Below are 16,400 nucleotides of genomic sequence, written 5' to 3'. Positions count from 1 at the left end.
CTCTCAGCTCAGACAAGCCGGGCACCCAGTTCCCCAGGTAGCTCTGTGCTGTCCTCATGGTCTTGCAAACAGGCAGCCCCCAGGCCCAGCAGACAGGGACTGCCTCTGGTCGGCTCCTGCCGATGCCTGGGGCCCCCACGAAGGTGGGAGTGGGGCAGAGAGGTAACCACAGGAGGGGAGTACCCCACAGAGCTGCAGGAGCCCCAGGGTGTGGAAGCCAGGACCACAGCACCCTGGCACCCTCGTGCATGGGAGCCCAGCGACGTACACCCCCAGCCCTGCCACCCACATCGTCCTCTTCTGGGCCCCAGGGGAGAGTCTGGATCTGGGAGAGGCTGAGCCCAGCAAGAGGGCAAGTAGGGGCTGGCCTGAGAGGGGCCAGCCTGGGATCTGCAGGACCCTCAGCCACATGGCTCACCTGCCTGTCCTGTGTGTGTGTGTGTCCCCGTCCTCTCCCCGGCCAGGCGTATGCAATGATGCTGTCTCTTTCCGAGGATGCTCCTCTCCACACCTCCTCCCAGAGCCCTCTGGACGCTTGGTTGAACATCACGGGAGCCACGCCGGAATCTGGAGCCTTTAACCCCATCAACCACCTCTGACCGGCCCGGGAGGGGCTGGGGTCAGAGCCCAAGCCAGGCAACCTCAAGGGCCCCAATGTCCCAACAGAAATCCCGGCTGCAGAAGATGGAGAAGTGAGCCTCGGGGAGCGGCGTGGCCTGGGCCAGAGAGACACCCCCCTGCCCCGTCACCTGCGTTGACCACTCCTTGGCGCTTGTCCCCACACATACCACGGTTCAGCTCTAACTTTTCCCAGGAGTCCATGAGCTGTCCTGGAGGCCCACCGTCCAAGAATTGGTCTTAAGAACAGCCTTCCAGAAGGGTACAGCACAAGGCCGGCCACGTGCAGCTTGGGAGCTGCCTCGCGGAACCAACCCGGTGGGTGAGGGCAGGATTTTCATCCCAAACTGAAGGCAGTGGGCCACTTCGGGCACCAGTGTGGTGTCGCAGAGAGGATCGGACAGACACGGGCGTGCTCTGCAAAGGGAGACCGCCCAAATGATTTTTTTATAATGAGAATTACAAGAGTAACCCTTTTGGTAATCTTATTGACGACAGAGTCTATTTAAGCATGTGGTTTTAAAAATAGACAGTATTTTTTAAAAGATCGAAAGATGACTTGCAAATTGTTTTTTAAAAGTAATTTTGCATTTGCTTCGAAATCTCAGCTTCTTTGCAAACCCGAGCCCGCTTGGGAACTGATACCGTGCCTGGGCGTGTTCTTTATACTGTAGATAACGGAGAAATTTTCTATCCCTGACTGTATTTGTAAAGCCAACGTGATTCTGGGTGGCCCCGAGCAGAACCGAGGGGCCTGGGGCCCACTCCTGTGAGCAGTTTCAAACTGTGCCATGGAATTCTTAGACATGGTATCCTGGGCTGGCCCAAGGCTGCGAGATACGCCCGTGGCACACATCGCATGTGTGCGGCATGTGATTCATGCCTGTGGCCCCCAGCAAGACCCCCCACCCTGATTGTATGGGGAAGGTGAGAGCGGTGGCTCCAGTCCCCTGTGCAGAGGTGGGGGCCAGGCACCTGACACTCCTCCGGACCAGGTCTGCCCATCAGCTACCCCGGTGCCAGCCCCCCACGGCCGTTCTGCGGAAGGCAGGACCTGCCAGCTGCATCCACGTCTCCAGCCACACCCTCACCCACCCCATCTGGACAAGGGGAAGGAAGCAGGCATCCTATTGTGGCCACCCTGGGGTCACTCTGCAGCTCCTCTGCCCCTGGCCGCCAGGCTCTCCGCCTGTGTGAACCCCGGGCTCCAGGACACGACTGCCAGACCAGCTCCAGGACGGAAGGCCATCCAGGCGGGACCTGCCACGGATGCCATCGCCTCCTCCTCCTCGGGATGGGTCTGCTTCTCCACTCGGATGGGCTTTAAATTATTCCCATAGGGGCCAATTTCAAATCATGTTTTTCCCTGATGGAATTTACCTTAATCTGTATATAACTTGTAATTTTTTCTAATTCATTTCTTTTCTTATTTTATTTCTTCCTTAACAGTATTTTGGCATTAGACATTCTTATTGTGAAGAAATAATGTTAATATAAGTATGTAGTGAAGGACCAAAACCGTGTATAAGGTTGTGTGTTGTGTGATCGATAACCAGGGAGTGGGGAGGTTTTTAATGTGCCAAATACCCCCGCGCCCCCGGACGGATCCTGCTGCCCATCTCCAGACAATCACGTGTTTTTGTTAAATTAGAGTTTCAGTTACATTTGCATTTAAGACAAGTGTTCTATTTATTTGTTTTATTGTTTGGAAGGAAAAAAAAAAAAAAGAATAGCGTCCCAACAGGAAGAGAAAAAGATCCTCCAAGGTGCCCTTAGAAAAGAATGTAGATGCAAGCGATAGGGGCGCGGGCCGCCTGGGGATGGGGCTCTGGCGGTGCGTGGGTCCTGGGCGCTGGCCCAGGGGCAGCAGGCCGGTCAGAGCAGCCGTGTCCCCGTTTCCCCGCTGCTCCAGGCCAGCGACAATCGTGTGCTTCCGCGTGGGGGGAGCGGCCAAGGGCGCCACGCCACTCCGGCGCACCTGCAGGCTGGCAGGGCGTCCTGGGCAAGGAAGAGCACGTGCACCCCTGTGGGCAAGGCTCTGCAAACACAGCCCCTCACCTCCTCACCTGCATCCATCTCCACCGCCAGGCTCGCCGGGCGCTGCGTGGGATTTCCATATTCCCCTCCATCCAGACGGGACCCCTTTGCAGAGTCAACCTCAGATGCAACTGCCCGTTTCTGTAAACTCAAATTATATTTCTTCTGCTAAAGAATAAGGTGTGTGCTTTTTTGTGTGACATTACTCTCTCTGCCTAAAATAGGAAGTTCGGCCGGGTGGAGACCCAAGTGGCTGATTCCTGTGGCCCCAGAGCAGATCAGGGGCTGGGCCGCCGCCTCCAGGCTGCCCTACGGGCTGCGGCATTCTATCCGCTTCAGCTGGCCCTGGCCGGAGTCTTCTCTGCCCTCCTTCCCCCTGCACATCTTCAGCCCTCGCTTTTGTTCCCCCTGCAAACAATTAGAGCTAGCCCCATTTCTCTGAGACACTCAACCCTGGGGCCCAAGCACTGATAGGTTTGGGCGGGGGGGTCTGTCCTTGGACCCCTGACAAGGGAGTTTCCTCCCCACCCTGGTGTCTCCCCCCACCCCAGACCACAGCGAGCTGCCTCCCTGCTCTGTACCCAGGCCGCAGCACTAGCATGGACCATGGGGCCAGGGGGCTGGGTGGCCAGGATGCTGAGACCCCAGCCTCGGAACCTGGCTACAGCAGGCCCCCCAGCAGGCTGACCACCATGTCCACAGTTGGTGGCCAGGGTCAGGCCTGTGAACCTGGGGCCCTGCCGTCTAGCATCAACGGCATTCCTCCTTTGGATGGTTGACATCCCCAAATGGAAGCTCAAAAGGAAGATTCCTTGCTCTCCCCTCCACCGCCCCTCAGACCCTGGCCCCAGGCGGGCCGACACCAGCCCCCAGCCACTGCTCTCATTCCTGAGACAACCGGGTAGGATACACAGAGCTGCCGATCCTTTGGCCAACCGGACCCTTCAGGAGTGAGACCCAGGGACCCCCTGTTTTGAACCCAGGGTGCATGTGCCTGCAGCCCACCTGGGACCCTGGGTGTGGGTCCATGGACCAGGTGAGCCCGCATGGCCGTCCTGTCCAAGGCAGGAGCGCAGTCGGTCTGTCCAGACCCTGACTAGCCCAGCCCCTCTGTGGCCCGAGCATGGCCCTGGAAACTCCCAGGGCCCTCGGCCTTCTCTGTCCTAGCTGCTTCTTCAGTGAGCATTCACAAAGCACTTGCCCAAATACATATCACCCGTTGGTAGGCTTGAAGCCTCGAAGCACTGGATCGTGGTCCCCCTGCCCTGTCCCCATGCCCCTCGTCCCCATGCCCAATGACTGAAATCTACTGAGCTGTATTCACTGTGCTGTCCGGGGGGAGAGGTGAGGGGGCAACGCTACCCAGGAGAGCCAGGCACCTTTGCGCCCCTCCCGGCTGGGGTCGCAAGGCCGCGGCCGCTCCTGGTCGGTGGAGGTCAGCCGGGTATCAGAAGCCATGAACCTGTCTCCGCAGCAGCAGCAGCAGCGAGTGATACTGTGACAAGACATTCCTGCGTGATTCCAGGAGCTTCCCTCTCCTCTTTGCATTCCAGTTTGTTACGTTCTTCCTCTCTGTCACTGATTCGGATTACCGCTTTTGGAAAAAAATGAAATAAAACTAAAAGGCAGCTTGAGTTTTCCAAACGTGCAATTCACTTGTGAGCAAAGAAATTCCGGAGGTTTCTATCGGTGTGTTTTATATCGTTCATGTTCCCGCGGTGAGGGAAGCTGAGCCCCGGTGTCGGAGCGCATCACGCGGAGCATACGTGTGTGTGTGTGTGTGTGTGTGTGTGTGTGTGTGTGTACCTGCTGGCAAGAACCCCGTACCTGCGCGTCCACATCTCTCTCTTGCCATTGTTCTAGTACAGACTTGGTTCCGTTTGTTTTCGTTGTTTGGGTTTGTTTGGGTTTTTTTTCTTTTAGAACTGTATAGTGTTGAAAAAGAAATCAAATGTAAATGTCAGGTTTTCATATAATGTTTAAAAAAAAAAAACCATTGAGAAGGAGGCCGGTGTATGTCCTATGTCCCCCTGATTGTAAATTGCTTCTGTTATAAGTAAACTGTGCATGACTCGTGTTTAGCGGTCATTATTGTGTCTGTTTGTGAAATTTTTATGAAAAGGAAAATTCGGTAGATGCACTTGTTGAATATGTGATTAGGGTCTACGTCCTCCAGACTAGGAGCTCGGAACTGCTAGCGCGAAAGAAGCGCAGCTCGTAAGCAACGTGGAAACGGCTGACAGAGAAGGATGACGTACAAGCCACCCCATGTCGGGAATCATCAGATTGATTCTGCAGATCTCATTTTGATGCTTGTGATAAAGACAGATGTACTTGTGTAGAGAAGCATCTTTAAGATGAAGCCTAGGAGCAGCTGATTCGAGGTTAATGCTGTAGAATAGGACTGTACACCAAATGTAATCTTTCCAATGCGACAATGAATTTATACATGAGATTGATATGCAATAAACCCGTGTGCTTTTCTCAGTCTCGCCCTCGAGCTTCACTGAGGGAGAGTGGAAGCCCCCGGGTTGGGGGAAGGCCCTGAGATGGGAGCTTGGCCAGGGGCAAGGCTCACCAGCCTGAGTCCAGAGTCCCTGGGGACAGACTCTGAGATGTGCAAAACCATCACCTCAACACCACCCAGGGCAAGGAACCCTGCTATTCATGTTTTCCAGGAAAAAAACAAGCTCAGGGAAAGCACCAACTGCCCTGGGTGGCCCTGTAGTGACAGTGGTAGTCTCCAGGTATGCTCTCTCCTAAGTGTGTCTACTCAAGGCATATTGGCCTCCAGGTGTGTCCACCCCCAGGTGCATCCACCTCCAACTGTGTCCACCTTCAGGTGCATCTGCTTCCAGGTGCACCAGGGTCCAGAGCTGGCTACCATGAACTCTCACCAGGGGCCTCTTTGTGGTGGAGGAACCTACCCTGTAAGGCCAGTCCTAAACATGCCCCTTCCTAAGGGTGGACCTCCCAATGGTCATCCCTCCACATCTGCCAGCCTTCCTCAATGACCACCCTTCATAGTGGCTGTGCCTACTGTGCCCAGCAAGGACCTGAGGCTGCCCACCAGATGATGGCCAGATAGCTAGGGACTGAGCGTGGAGCCACCCCCTCTTTACATGCCACCCACCTTCACCCCTCAAGTGTGCAAGACAACCCTTAAATTCCAGGGCCTTATACCACAAAGTCCACCCTGTGGCCCCTCTCCTTTCACCACCAAGGCAAGGAGGTGGGGTGGGCAGTATGCCTTGCACACCCAGAGATGTCTCTCTGACAGAACAACCCTCACCCTCGCCAAGATGGCACACGGTCATCCCCAGGTGTGTGGGACAGGAAGAAAAGAAGATTACACTGTCAAATAAGAAATCGGGGGGGGGGGGGCATGCCTTCCTTTCAGCAGCTGTAGAAGTGTCTGGTCCAGAGTCTCCCCAAAGACAACCTCTTGGGTCCCCAGAAAATGCAGGAGCCCATGGGCTTCTGTTCCCTGATCAGAAATCACCACTGGCAATGGGTTTGGGACTGTGAGATAGAAAGTGCCAGGGACTTCTCTCTCTGTCCCCAAGACCTGGCCTGAAATACCCACTCAGTAGAAGGTGCATTACATAAGTAGATGGATGGATGGATGGATGGATGGATGGATGGATGGATGAGTGGATGGATGGATTATGGACGGATGGAAAGATGGATGGATAGATGGGTGGATAGAGGGATGCATTGTGGATGAATGATTTGCTATAAGGACCCTCACTCCAGGCAAGTTTCCATATGGATTCCAGGAACACCGGTGTCTCTGAGGGGCCTGAATATGCTCTGACGGAAGTAATGGGAGGGAGGCCTGGGGTCCCTGCACTAAGCAGTTCTGGTAGCCACCAAAGGGAAGAAACAGTTGCCCAGTGATGCATTGGTTGAGGGAGGTGTTTAAACATCTCAAGGCAGTTCTATTCCCAGATGTGATTGACGAAGTGTCAGTGAAGCATTGGTGAGGTCGTATGCCCCAATAGTCAGATGTGGGGTTCACCCCGGAGCTCCAGGCACAGAGGCAGCATGAGAGGCTTCTCTCTGGAAAGTACATTTCCGTTCTCAGAGGACAGATCGTGTGAATCATGAATCTGTTGAATGGCCATACTTCCAAGTCATTCACAGGGAAGAGTGACCATGTCCAGCACCCCTACCCCCGCCACGACTCTTCCTGGAGCTTGCTACCCTGGGGCTCCGGTCAGCTGGAACTATACTCCCTCCCACCCTCCTCAGCCTGGCAGCTTTTCTCTTAGTTAGCCCTCAAAGGGAGAGGGGAATCTCTGCAACCAGGGTGCTATCTGATAATGGCCCTATTGTCAGGGGGACCCCGGAGCAAGGGGAGAACAGAGAGAAACAGAACCCAGACAAGTGGACTCTGTCTTTCTGCAGCCTGGCTCCTTGCATAAAGGACTGAGAAAAAGCCTCCGTTTTGGAAACCAGGGGTGGGGTGGGGTGGGGGGGCTGGAAATCAACTAGAGAAAAATGTGTCAATGAGGAATCTGTTTTCTGGGAAAAGAGATGCTTTTGAATTCCTCCTCAGATTCATTTTGGGCCAAGTGAGCTTGTTGGTTATTTGCAGAGAAGCTATTTTGAGAATCGTTAACCTTGCTTCTCGTGGCAGCAAATGTCTTCCAAAAATCGAGATGAGTCCTGATTCAGGGTTAAATGGCCAGATGCAAGCTGGCTTTCATGGGCCCAGAGGAGCCAGAGGGGGTTCTGGGGTATGAGGTGGCGGCCAGTTTCCAGCCCGGATCACTTCCTGTGAAAGAAAATGTACCCGTGTTTATGATGGCCGGGCAGCATCTTCTGCATGGCTTCTTCCCCATCCAAGAAAGGGAGGCAGAGTTAGCTCTAGGGTCCAGGCCAGAAGAGGATGGACCTCCAAGGTTACAAGAAGGGGAAGCCTGGGCACCAGCTGAGATTCCCCCCAGAACCCCAAGGGAGGGGGTGCCCCCCCCCCCGAGCCCACCAGGAAGCCTTAGAGCTGGTAGAAAGCAGGAGCTGAGAACCAGCATCCACACAAAGACCTGTATGCCCACATTCAGGGCAGCTTGACCCGTAACAGCCCCAAATTGGGAAGAATCCAAACGTCTACCTACTGGTGAGTGAAAGCACCAACCATGAACACAAACGAAGGCCACTGTCCCACACACACACCGTGAGAGCAGGCCAAGGCCTTTCACTCAGCGCTCCTTGCGGCAGGGAGACACCACCAGCACCTGATTTATCGGGCAGAGATGCAGGCAGGCAGGGGAGTGAGGCAGCTTCGTGGTGGAAACAGGGAAGGTTCCAGGTGGGCCCAGACATCCAGCCCGGGGAGCCGGAGGCAGTGACGAGAAGCAACGTCCCAGCTGATTGGTGGGGGGGACCACGCGGCTTCCTCTGGCTGCTCCAGAGTTGGAGGCTGGGTACATCTTGGAGAAGCTGCCCGTGATAGAGCAAGTCCAGGCCTTTTCAGGCCCATTGTTATGAGTGCCACTGTTTGACTTTCTGGTTGGTTCTCATAGATTGTGGGTCAGAGGCCAGAGTCTTATTTTTAGGTATGGTCTGGCCGTTGTCTGTACACTCAGTCTCTGAAAACACATGGACGCATCTATAATCCCTGTCCCAGGGCATTCTAGGGGATGCAGAGCTGCAGGGCTGGGATATCGGTCAGGGGCAGGGGCTGGGGAGGGGAGAGAGGAAGCCACCTAGGTAGTGAAGGTGCTCTATACTGTGACTGTAGTTACACAGCTACACATTTGTGGAAGACTCAGCTAACCATTACTTTGAAGGGAAGGTCTTATTACAGGTACATTGTGCCTCAATTAACCTGACTTTTTGAAAACTTGTCCTGCCCACCCCCACTTGAAGGCATGGGTCCATGAGGAAGCTGGAAGTTCCTAGATGGGCTTCGCACTTCCGCCCAGGCTGGCAAGGGCTGGTCCCCACCCATCCCACCTGCCCTGGAGCAGCCCTTCCTCCACAGCACCCAGGCTGGAGCAGAGGGGCCTCTGGCTTAGCCCCCAAGGGCCAGCTGGGGGCTCCCAGTCTTGCTTAGCCATACCCTTTAACCTTTAGCCGCCCAAAACCTCACCTGGACCACCTACTGCAGAGCTTACAAGCACAGACTTTCAGCCGAAACCATCTGTGCAAAGTTTAAAAACGCCAGGAGCAGCACTGCAGGCTGGTGATGGTTGTATACATGTGCAGGAAGCGTGTAAAAACACGCACAAGGGGGATACGTTGTGGATACCAAACCAGAGGAGTGGTTTCTTCTGGGATGCCAGAGAGGCAGAGGAGGCAGTGGGGGGAGGCCAGAGAGGGGCCTCAATCCTATCTGCAATGACTTATAGACAATTTGGGGTCATTTAAACACACATCAGGTCATGTACCAAAGAGATGGGGGGAGAGAAACAGTTCTTCCTTTCCAAAATTCATGTGTTTTCTTGCCCCACTGCCCTGGCGAGGACCAATAAGGAGCAGAAGCAGGCAGAGTGGACCTCTCCGCCTCTGTCCAGAACTCCAGGAGGACGCCGTCCACTTCTCTCCACTTGCACGATGCCAGCTGTAGATGCCTGCAACTGGACGACACGTCCCTACGGCGCCCTGGCCTTTATCACTATCAAGGACTGGGTCCCGTCAAACACTTTATCTGTAACTTACGAGCATCTAACTCTAAGTGACATTACACCAGTTTGCATAAAACATATGACCTTTGCAAGAGTATAATTCTAACCTCTCCCTGTCTTTCGTGCTATTATCACAGTCCATGCGTGTTATAAACTCCATGATGGGCTGTTGTTACTCTTGCTTTAAAGAATCTAAGGAATTTTTTTTTGAATACATAGAGGAAAAATGTCTCTGGTGTGTATTCACGTGTTTACAGTTTCCAGCAGGCTTCTATCGCTTGTGCGCACCCGACTTCACTGCTCTCATCATTTCCTTTTGGCCCAAAACATTTCCTTTGATGCTTCTTGTAGCGCAGGTGTGTTGGTGATGAGTTCTCTCATCTTTTGCCTTAAAAAGTCTTGATTTCACTTGCAGTTTTGAAGGATATCTTCACCAGACATGGACATCGTGGTTGGCAATTTTCACACGTGAGAGATAGCATCCAGTTCTGCGGGCTCACGGGCTTTCCAACGACAGGTCAATCTACGAGGGGCCTCGGTGGGGCTTTCACTGTACTCGTGCTGCTTTGAGTTCGTTAAGCTCTTCAGTCTGTGGACTTGAGGGTCTCCTCATGCTTGGAACATCTTTGGCCATTATTTTGTTAAACACCTGCTCTCTCCCTTGCCCCCACCCCCAGGCCTCTGATCCTACGTAATGTTAGGTCGCTGCTAGGCCAGTTCTGTCCCCACACCAGCAGGGCTCTGCTTACTTTTTCCAGGCTGTGTTTTCTCTGTGTTTCATTTTGGACAACTCACATCATCCTACCTTCAAGGTCATGAGTCTTTTTTTCTGCAGTATCTAACCTGCTGTTAATCCCTGCCAGGACTTTTTTTTTTTTTTTTCAGAGTGTGTATCTTTGTCTTTAGAGTTTTCATTTGATTCAGTATCATGCTTTCTCTTGTGATTGTACTCACCATACATTTCTTTTTGGTTTTGTGCACGACTTTCTTTAAATCCTTGGACATAGTTTTAATAGTTTTAAATGCTTCATCTGCTAAGTCTGTCATTATGTCATTTCTGGGTCTGTGTCTGTTGCCTGCTTTTGCTCTTGACTATCGGTGACATGCTCGTGCTTCTTCCCAGGTCCAATTATATTTTATCAAGTAAATGCTAAATCATTGAAATCCTAGATTCTGTGGGCTTTCTTTTTTTTTAATGGTAATTTATTTATTTATTCATAGACACAGAGAGAGAGAGAGAGAGAGGCAGAGACACAGGCAGAAGGAGAAGCAGGCTCCACGTTGGGAGCCCGATGTGGGACTCGATCCCTGGTCTCCAGGATCACACCCCAGGCTGCAGGCGGCACCAAACCGCTGCGCCACCGGGGCTGCCCCTTTCTTTTTAAGAATGTGGAGGGGCGGCCCGGGTGTAGCACTGCCTTCAGCCCAGGGCGTGATCCTGGAGTCCCGGGATCGAGTCCCACATCAGGCTCCCTGCATGGAGCCTGCTTCTCCCTCTGCCTGTGTCTCTGCCTCTCTCCTCTCTCTCTCTGTCTCTCATGAATAAATAAATAAAATCTTAAAAAAAAAAAAAAAAAGAATGTGGAGTTTCATGCCAATGGGGTATTAAGTGATGGTAGAGGCCAGCCTGGTTTTTGAAGGCTTGTGGCAAAACTCATCAGGTCAGGCACAGAGCAGCCTTCACCCTGCACTCCAGGTGAGGATAGCCCCACACCTGGACACTGCTTTTAGTTCCCATCAAATGCCTGTGTGACCACAAAGCCCCTTCATTCTGGATGGCTGGCATTTAAGTGTCTCTGGCCCTGCGTAGACACTAGGAGCTGTTCATCCTAGCAGCTGCTCTGTGCCTGCCTTCTTGGGACCTCACTTTGCGCATGCACAAAATAGCACTTCTGGAGGGTTTCTGGAGCTCCACTGCTCTGCGCTGCTGCCCAAAGTCCCCTGTCCCCTGACCAACCTCCCTGAACCCCATGTCCATCCCCCTGACTCAGTGATACCACCATGCTCCATCTTTTAGAAGAAAGCCAGGCAGCCACAGGGCTCTCCTGATTTGTCTTTTTCTCCTAGGACCCATCCCTGACTGTTGTCCAATGTCTGAAACAGGTTTATTGTTGATGCTGGTGGGAGCTGCTTCATTGCAGCCAAAATTTTAAATTCTCAATTGGAGTCAAATACACACACTATCTTTCAATTCCCTACTCCTTTGGAAAACTGAAATAGCCCCCAAATTATCACACAGGGGCCTGAAGTTTGGAGACAGACAGACCTGGGTTCTTACCCTGGCTGCGTCACTCACTAGCCAGGTGATAAAAGGCAAACCTCACCTCTCAGTTACGTGGGGATGATGATGCACATGCCTCAGGGAATGTCTGTAGAATCCAATAAAATGATGCACACAGTAGGTGCCTAACAGAAAGTAGTGACCACTCGCTCTGTAGGGTACTGGGAGAGAGGCTGTGTGACCCCTGAGCTGAGCCCCTGGTCAGCAAGGCCACCCCAGTGGTTCAGAGAAGCAGCCAGCCCCCTTCGGCAACCCGGGCCCTGTACCCCCACACACACCCATCTGTGGACTCCACCCACCGGGGCCTTCCCTCAGCCAGCACAGAAGAGCCTCTGTCCTCAGGCCCACTCATAGCCACAGCATCATCCGAGACCAAGGAGACCTTTCCCAGCTGCCTGCCGGCTGGATGAGGCATCCGTGGGACCCTACAGCAAGTGATAGGTCAGCCCAGTGCCAGCGCCAGAGAAGAAAGGAGGCAGTTGTGCCCTTCCCGCCACCCAGCACAATCCTTGAGGCCCCGGGAGAGGGGAGGGGTGCAGGCAACTAAAGACACTGTCCACTTGGCCCTGGAGGGGAGATGGCCACACTCCACAGCCTGGTCCTCAGCCCTGGACAGTGGGATGGTCAGGCTGCAAGGCCTCCTGGGGGGCTACTAGCCCAGGGCATAGTCTTTCTGGGCTGTGGCCCCAGTGGCTGAGCAAATTTTGGGAAACTCAAAGCAAGCTGTACAGGTTCATGGGATGCTCCCCAGCCACAGGAAGGGGGCTCCTTCCCAGGGGAAATGCTGGACAGCCTTGGGGTTGGGGATTCACATCCTCCCCAGTGCTGGGGATGCTGCAGGGGGAAGGCCCATCATTTAGTGAGTGCCAAGCACACAGCTGACCCCCATCTTACCTTCCTAAGCTCAATGCTGGTGTGTAGGCTCCCGTTCTGGGACCCTGGTTCTAGGTGCTAAGGCAACCCACAGCTTCCATGGCCCAGGCCTGGGGCCCATTGATGGGACAGTGGTGTCACCCAGAGGCTCAGTGCGGGGAACCAGGAGCCACACAGCAGCTGCTCTTGCCTGCCTCTACCCAGCAGTTCTCAAGGGGGCTCCAGGGCAGGTACTGGCATCTCTCTCCCAGCCTCTGGGGCTGCTGGCCATCCTTCTGTCCCTTGGCTGTCCCTCCAGGCCCCACCCACCCACTGCCCCTGGCTCTCTGCCTCTGTCGTCACTTGACTTCTCCACTCTGCATCTACATGTCCCTCTTTTTATAAGGATGCTGGGGGATCCCTGGGTGGCGCAGTGGTTTGGCGCCTGCCTTTGGCCCAGGGCACGATCCTAGAGACCCGGGATCGAATCCCACGTCGGGCTCCCAGTGCATGGAGCCTGTTTCTCCCTCTGCCTGTGTCTCTGCCTCTCTCTCTCTCTCTCTCTCTCTCTCTCTCTCTGTGTGTGTGTGTGTGATTATCATAAAAAAAAAAATAAGGATGCTGGCTGCTGGATTTCAGGCCCAGCCTAATCCACGGTGATCCTGTCTTGCTCACATCTGCAAAGACCTATTTCCAAATAAGGGCACAGATGCTGGGGTTAGATTTTAACAATTTGAAGGGGGGGGGGTGTCTTAGTGCAACCCTCCACAGGGAATCAGGACACGGAGCTGGGGAAGGGTGTTTCCATCCTCCATGGGGTGGTGAACAAAGGCCTGGTTGAGTGGGTGCCCTGGAAGCAAAGGTGTACAGGACCAGGGGGCGGCTCCTGAAGACCTCGGAGAAGACTGTTCCCGGCAGTGACCGTGACATGGGCAAAGGCCCTGAGCTTTGGGGGCCAAACACAATTTTTTGCACCTGGGGTCCTTATTTTGGCTGTTAGGGGGCCCCTAGAGAGGATGCCATGGGCCTCCATGAGATGAGGACCCCCCTCTCTCAGCCAGGGCAGGGCCAGCCCGGAGGTCTGAGGTGAAGAAGGCAGGCCACGGTCTCTGCCCTCACCAGCCCCACATACTCACAGTCTCCGCCACAAGGTGCAGAGAGCTCTAGAGCCCCTCCCCTGCTGGTGGCCCTGGGGTCTCTCTCCAGCATCTATGACCTGGGCTGTTTCCTCCCGGGCACCCCCTGAGCACCCGCTCGGCGTTACTTCCACGGTCACCACCATCCCCTGCCCTGACCGCTGAGACAGCAGGGGTTTAGGCAGGACAAGCCACTCCATCTGGGTCACCGGGCCCCCACCACATACACACTGAGCTGGCTGGAGACTGGGAGATGCCCCCCAAAGCCTCGCAGGGTGGTGGCAGAGCCAGACTCAGGGTGCTGGAACCGCCCAGCAGGTGCCAGATGATCGAGGCAGGAAGAGGTGGGGTCGGGCTCAGCCTGCCACGACTGAGCCGAGTTCCAAAAGCGAGTTTCATAGGAAAGTATCTAGTGGAGGTCGGGCACCCACAGGGCCTGGTCTCCCCAAAGGCGTCCTGCCGGCAGCTCCCTTCCTATGGGCCGGGCCTAGTGGGTGCAGAACCCAGGATGGCCTCTGGAGGGCAGCAGCGCCCCACCTTTCCTCGGAGCTGCCCTGACACCCTAAGTCCAGGCTGGTGGCTGCAGGGCCAAGCATCCACCCACAGGGGTCAGCCACTAGCACCCCTACCCGACATACCCACACACCTGCCAAGGTGGCACCTGCACGTGGGCGCACACTATGCATTCCCCATTGCAGGACTGACACTGGGGCCCAGGGCTCTGATGCTGGGCAAGGACTGGGCAGCTCCCGGCGTGCTGGGCAGGACCGCCCTTCCCACCACAACACCCAAGAAAATGCCGAGCCAGCCACGTGAGGCTGTGGCCCCCTCGCCTGGCACAGAGCAGCTCACACAGTGGCAGGCCCTGCAGAGGTAGGTGCCAGGAGATGTGGAGGCGCTAGACCGTCCCCTGTGGCCAGCACGCCCTGGCAGCTTGCCCGCTGCAGTCGGGCCTAGGGTCAGTGAAGGGCCCAAGGTGCCTTGAAAGTTCACCCAAATGCACAGCCCGGGGGGGTCAAGCGGAATCCTGATGGTGACTCACTTGACAATAGGCTTTTCCTGCAAAGGGATCCCAGAGACGGATCGGAAGGAGATCGTCACACCCAGCATCTCTGGGGCTGAGTCCCAGGACCTCAGATCACATCAGGGACTCACCAGGCACTAGGCTGAGCACCTGCTGCATATAGGGCCTGGGGCTCCGTGCTGTGGGATGGACACATGTAAGAGCTGCAGCGGGAAGAGGCTGTACTAATGGAGGTATAATATCCAAAAGAGACACCACTGGCATGGCACTGGGTTCTGTTCAGAAGACCACATTCTAAAGGCTCCTGGGGGAACATGCCGGGATACTGAACAGCCTGGATTCCAAGTCATGTCAACAATGTCTAAAGAACAAGATTAAAGCAGACAATGGGGCCATCTATAGTGGGAGCTCCCCATCCCGAAAGTATTCAAGCGGAGGAAAGGCGTTAGCTTCCTTGGTCCAGGTGGGCACTCGAGGGGTCTGTTTTAGTCCTTCACTCTGCCCCTCCTCAGCGGCCAGAGGGGTCTTCCCACCAGATCCGATCACTTTGTCCCTTTGCTCGAACCCCCAGTGGTTCCTTGCTGCACTGAGGACAAATGACAGACCCCCACCCCCACCCCCTGATGGTGAGTCTCCCACTCCCACCTCCGTCCTGCTCCCTCTACCCCAACCCCTCAGCCCTTGGGCTGTCATTCTAACCCCAACTCCTGCCCAGAGCCTCTGCACCTGCTGTGACCCTGCCTGACACTCCTCTGTCCCCTTTCACCCCCCAGGTCTCAGGCCCACTGGCCCTTGTAGGAGCAAGATGGTAGTGTTCCCCCCCACCCTACAGCTTGCAGGGAGCTCCATGAGGGCAGAGAACACATCTGGTTTGTGCAGAGACATGTCTCCAACGCTGTGCACAATAGTCAGCACACAACAGGGGCTCAATAAATATCTCTTCCGAGCGGGAGGAGGAAGGAGAGTGAGGAGGAGGAATCTTGCTCTGCGGGGAGGCTGGGCTGGCCCCAGAGGAAGGGCCGGGACATGGGGAAGGAGAGAGGGGACGTTGGTCAGCTCTCTGACCACAGCAGGACATGCTGCCATAACAAACAGGCCCCATGCCAGGGGCTTCCAACAGGGGTGCTGGCCCCGCTCCACGCGCCTTCTCCTCCAGGGTCTCCAGCCGCAGGAGGGGTGGAGCAGGGACACGCAGCTCTCTTGGAGGAGGCCGAGGCCCAGTGACTTGCTGCCAGCACCCGACGGCTCTCAGAACCTCAGCAGCAGTTCACCAGCGGCTCAGTGGGGCGTGAGGGTGCTCCTCCCACAGGGAGGGCTGCTGGTCTCCTGAGCAGGAGGCTGCATTTTCCAGTCACACCGGCCTTCCCTGGAGGGGTCGGGGGCTGCACAGGCAGACTGTGAGGGACAGTGGCCAGCCTCCCGCAGAAGGCAAGGCCACTGCCCTTGATGGAAGAGGCCACCGGGAGCCACAGCAGTTCCTGAGCAGGGACTGGAAGCTGCAAGCACATGCTGTGGTCACGGCCCTGGGCTGACGGGAATGCTGGGTGACAAGGCAGGTCAGGTGACCAGGACGACCAGGATGGCCCTGCCCAGCGGGATGGCCGATTGGCTCAGGGTGGACGCCGACCTGTCCTGGCCCCCAGTGCCTCCCAGGGCACCAGGGACCTGCTTCCTCTGCCTCTGCCCAGGGCGCCCACTGCGAACAAAACCTGGAAAGGCCAGGCTTGGAGTCCAGGCCCAACCTTGTGCAGGCCAGCAAGCACCACGCTTCCTTTCCAAGCCTCAGGGGACCATGGAAACCACTCCCGGAGGAACAAGGG

At 55.4% G+C, this 16,400-nt stretch overlaps 1 protein-coding gene across 6 annotated transcripts in view; it reads left to right on the top strand.

The window, feature by feature from the left end:
* Window positions 1-5,142, top strand: part of PRDM16 (PR/SET domain 16) — a 314,238-nt gene extending 309,096 nt beyond the window's left edge. For all 6 annotated transcript variants that reach the window (XM_072819974.1, XM_072819972.1, XM_072819973.1 and 3 more), the window contains one exon: window positions 465-5,142. In XM_072819974.1, coding sequence (XP_072676075.1) covers window positions 465-599 — 135 coding nt within the window. In that variant the 3' untranslated portion in view covers window positions 600-5,142. The remainder of the gene's footprint in view (window positions 1-464) is intronic.
* The last annotated feature ends 11,258 nt before the right edge of the window (window positions 5,143-16,400 follow it).

The sequence above is a fragment of the Canis lupus genome, chromosome 3 (assembly GCF_048164855.1).
Source record: "Canis lupus baileyi chromosome 3, mCanLup2.hap1, whole genome shotgun sequence".
NCBI lineage: Eukaryota > Metazoa > Chordata > Mammalia > Carnivora > Canidae > Canis > Canis lupus.
The sequence above is the reverse complement of the archived record's forward strand: the minus strand, read 5'-3'. Positions and strand labels throughout refer to the sequence as shown.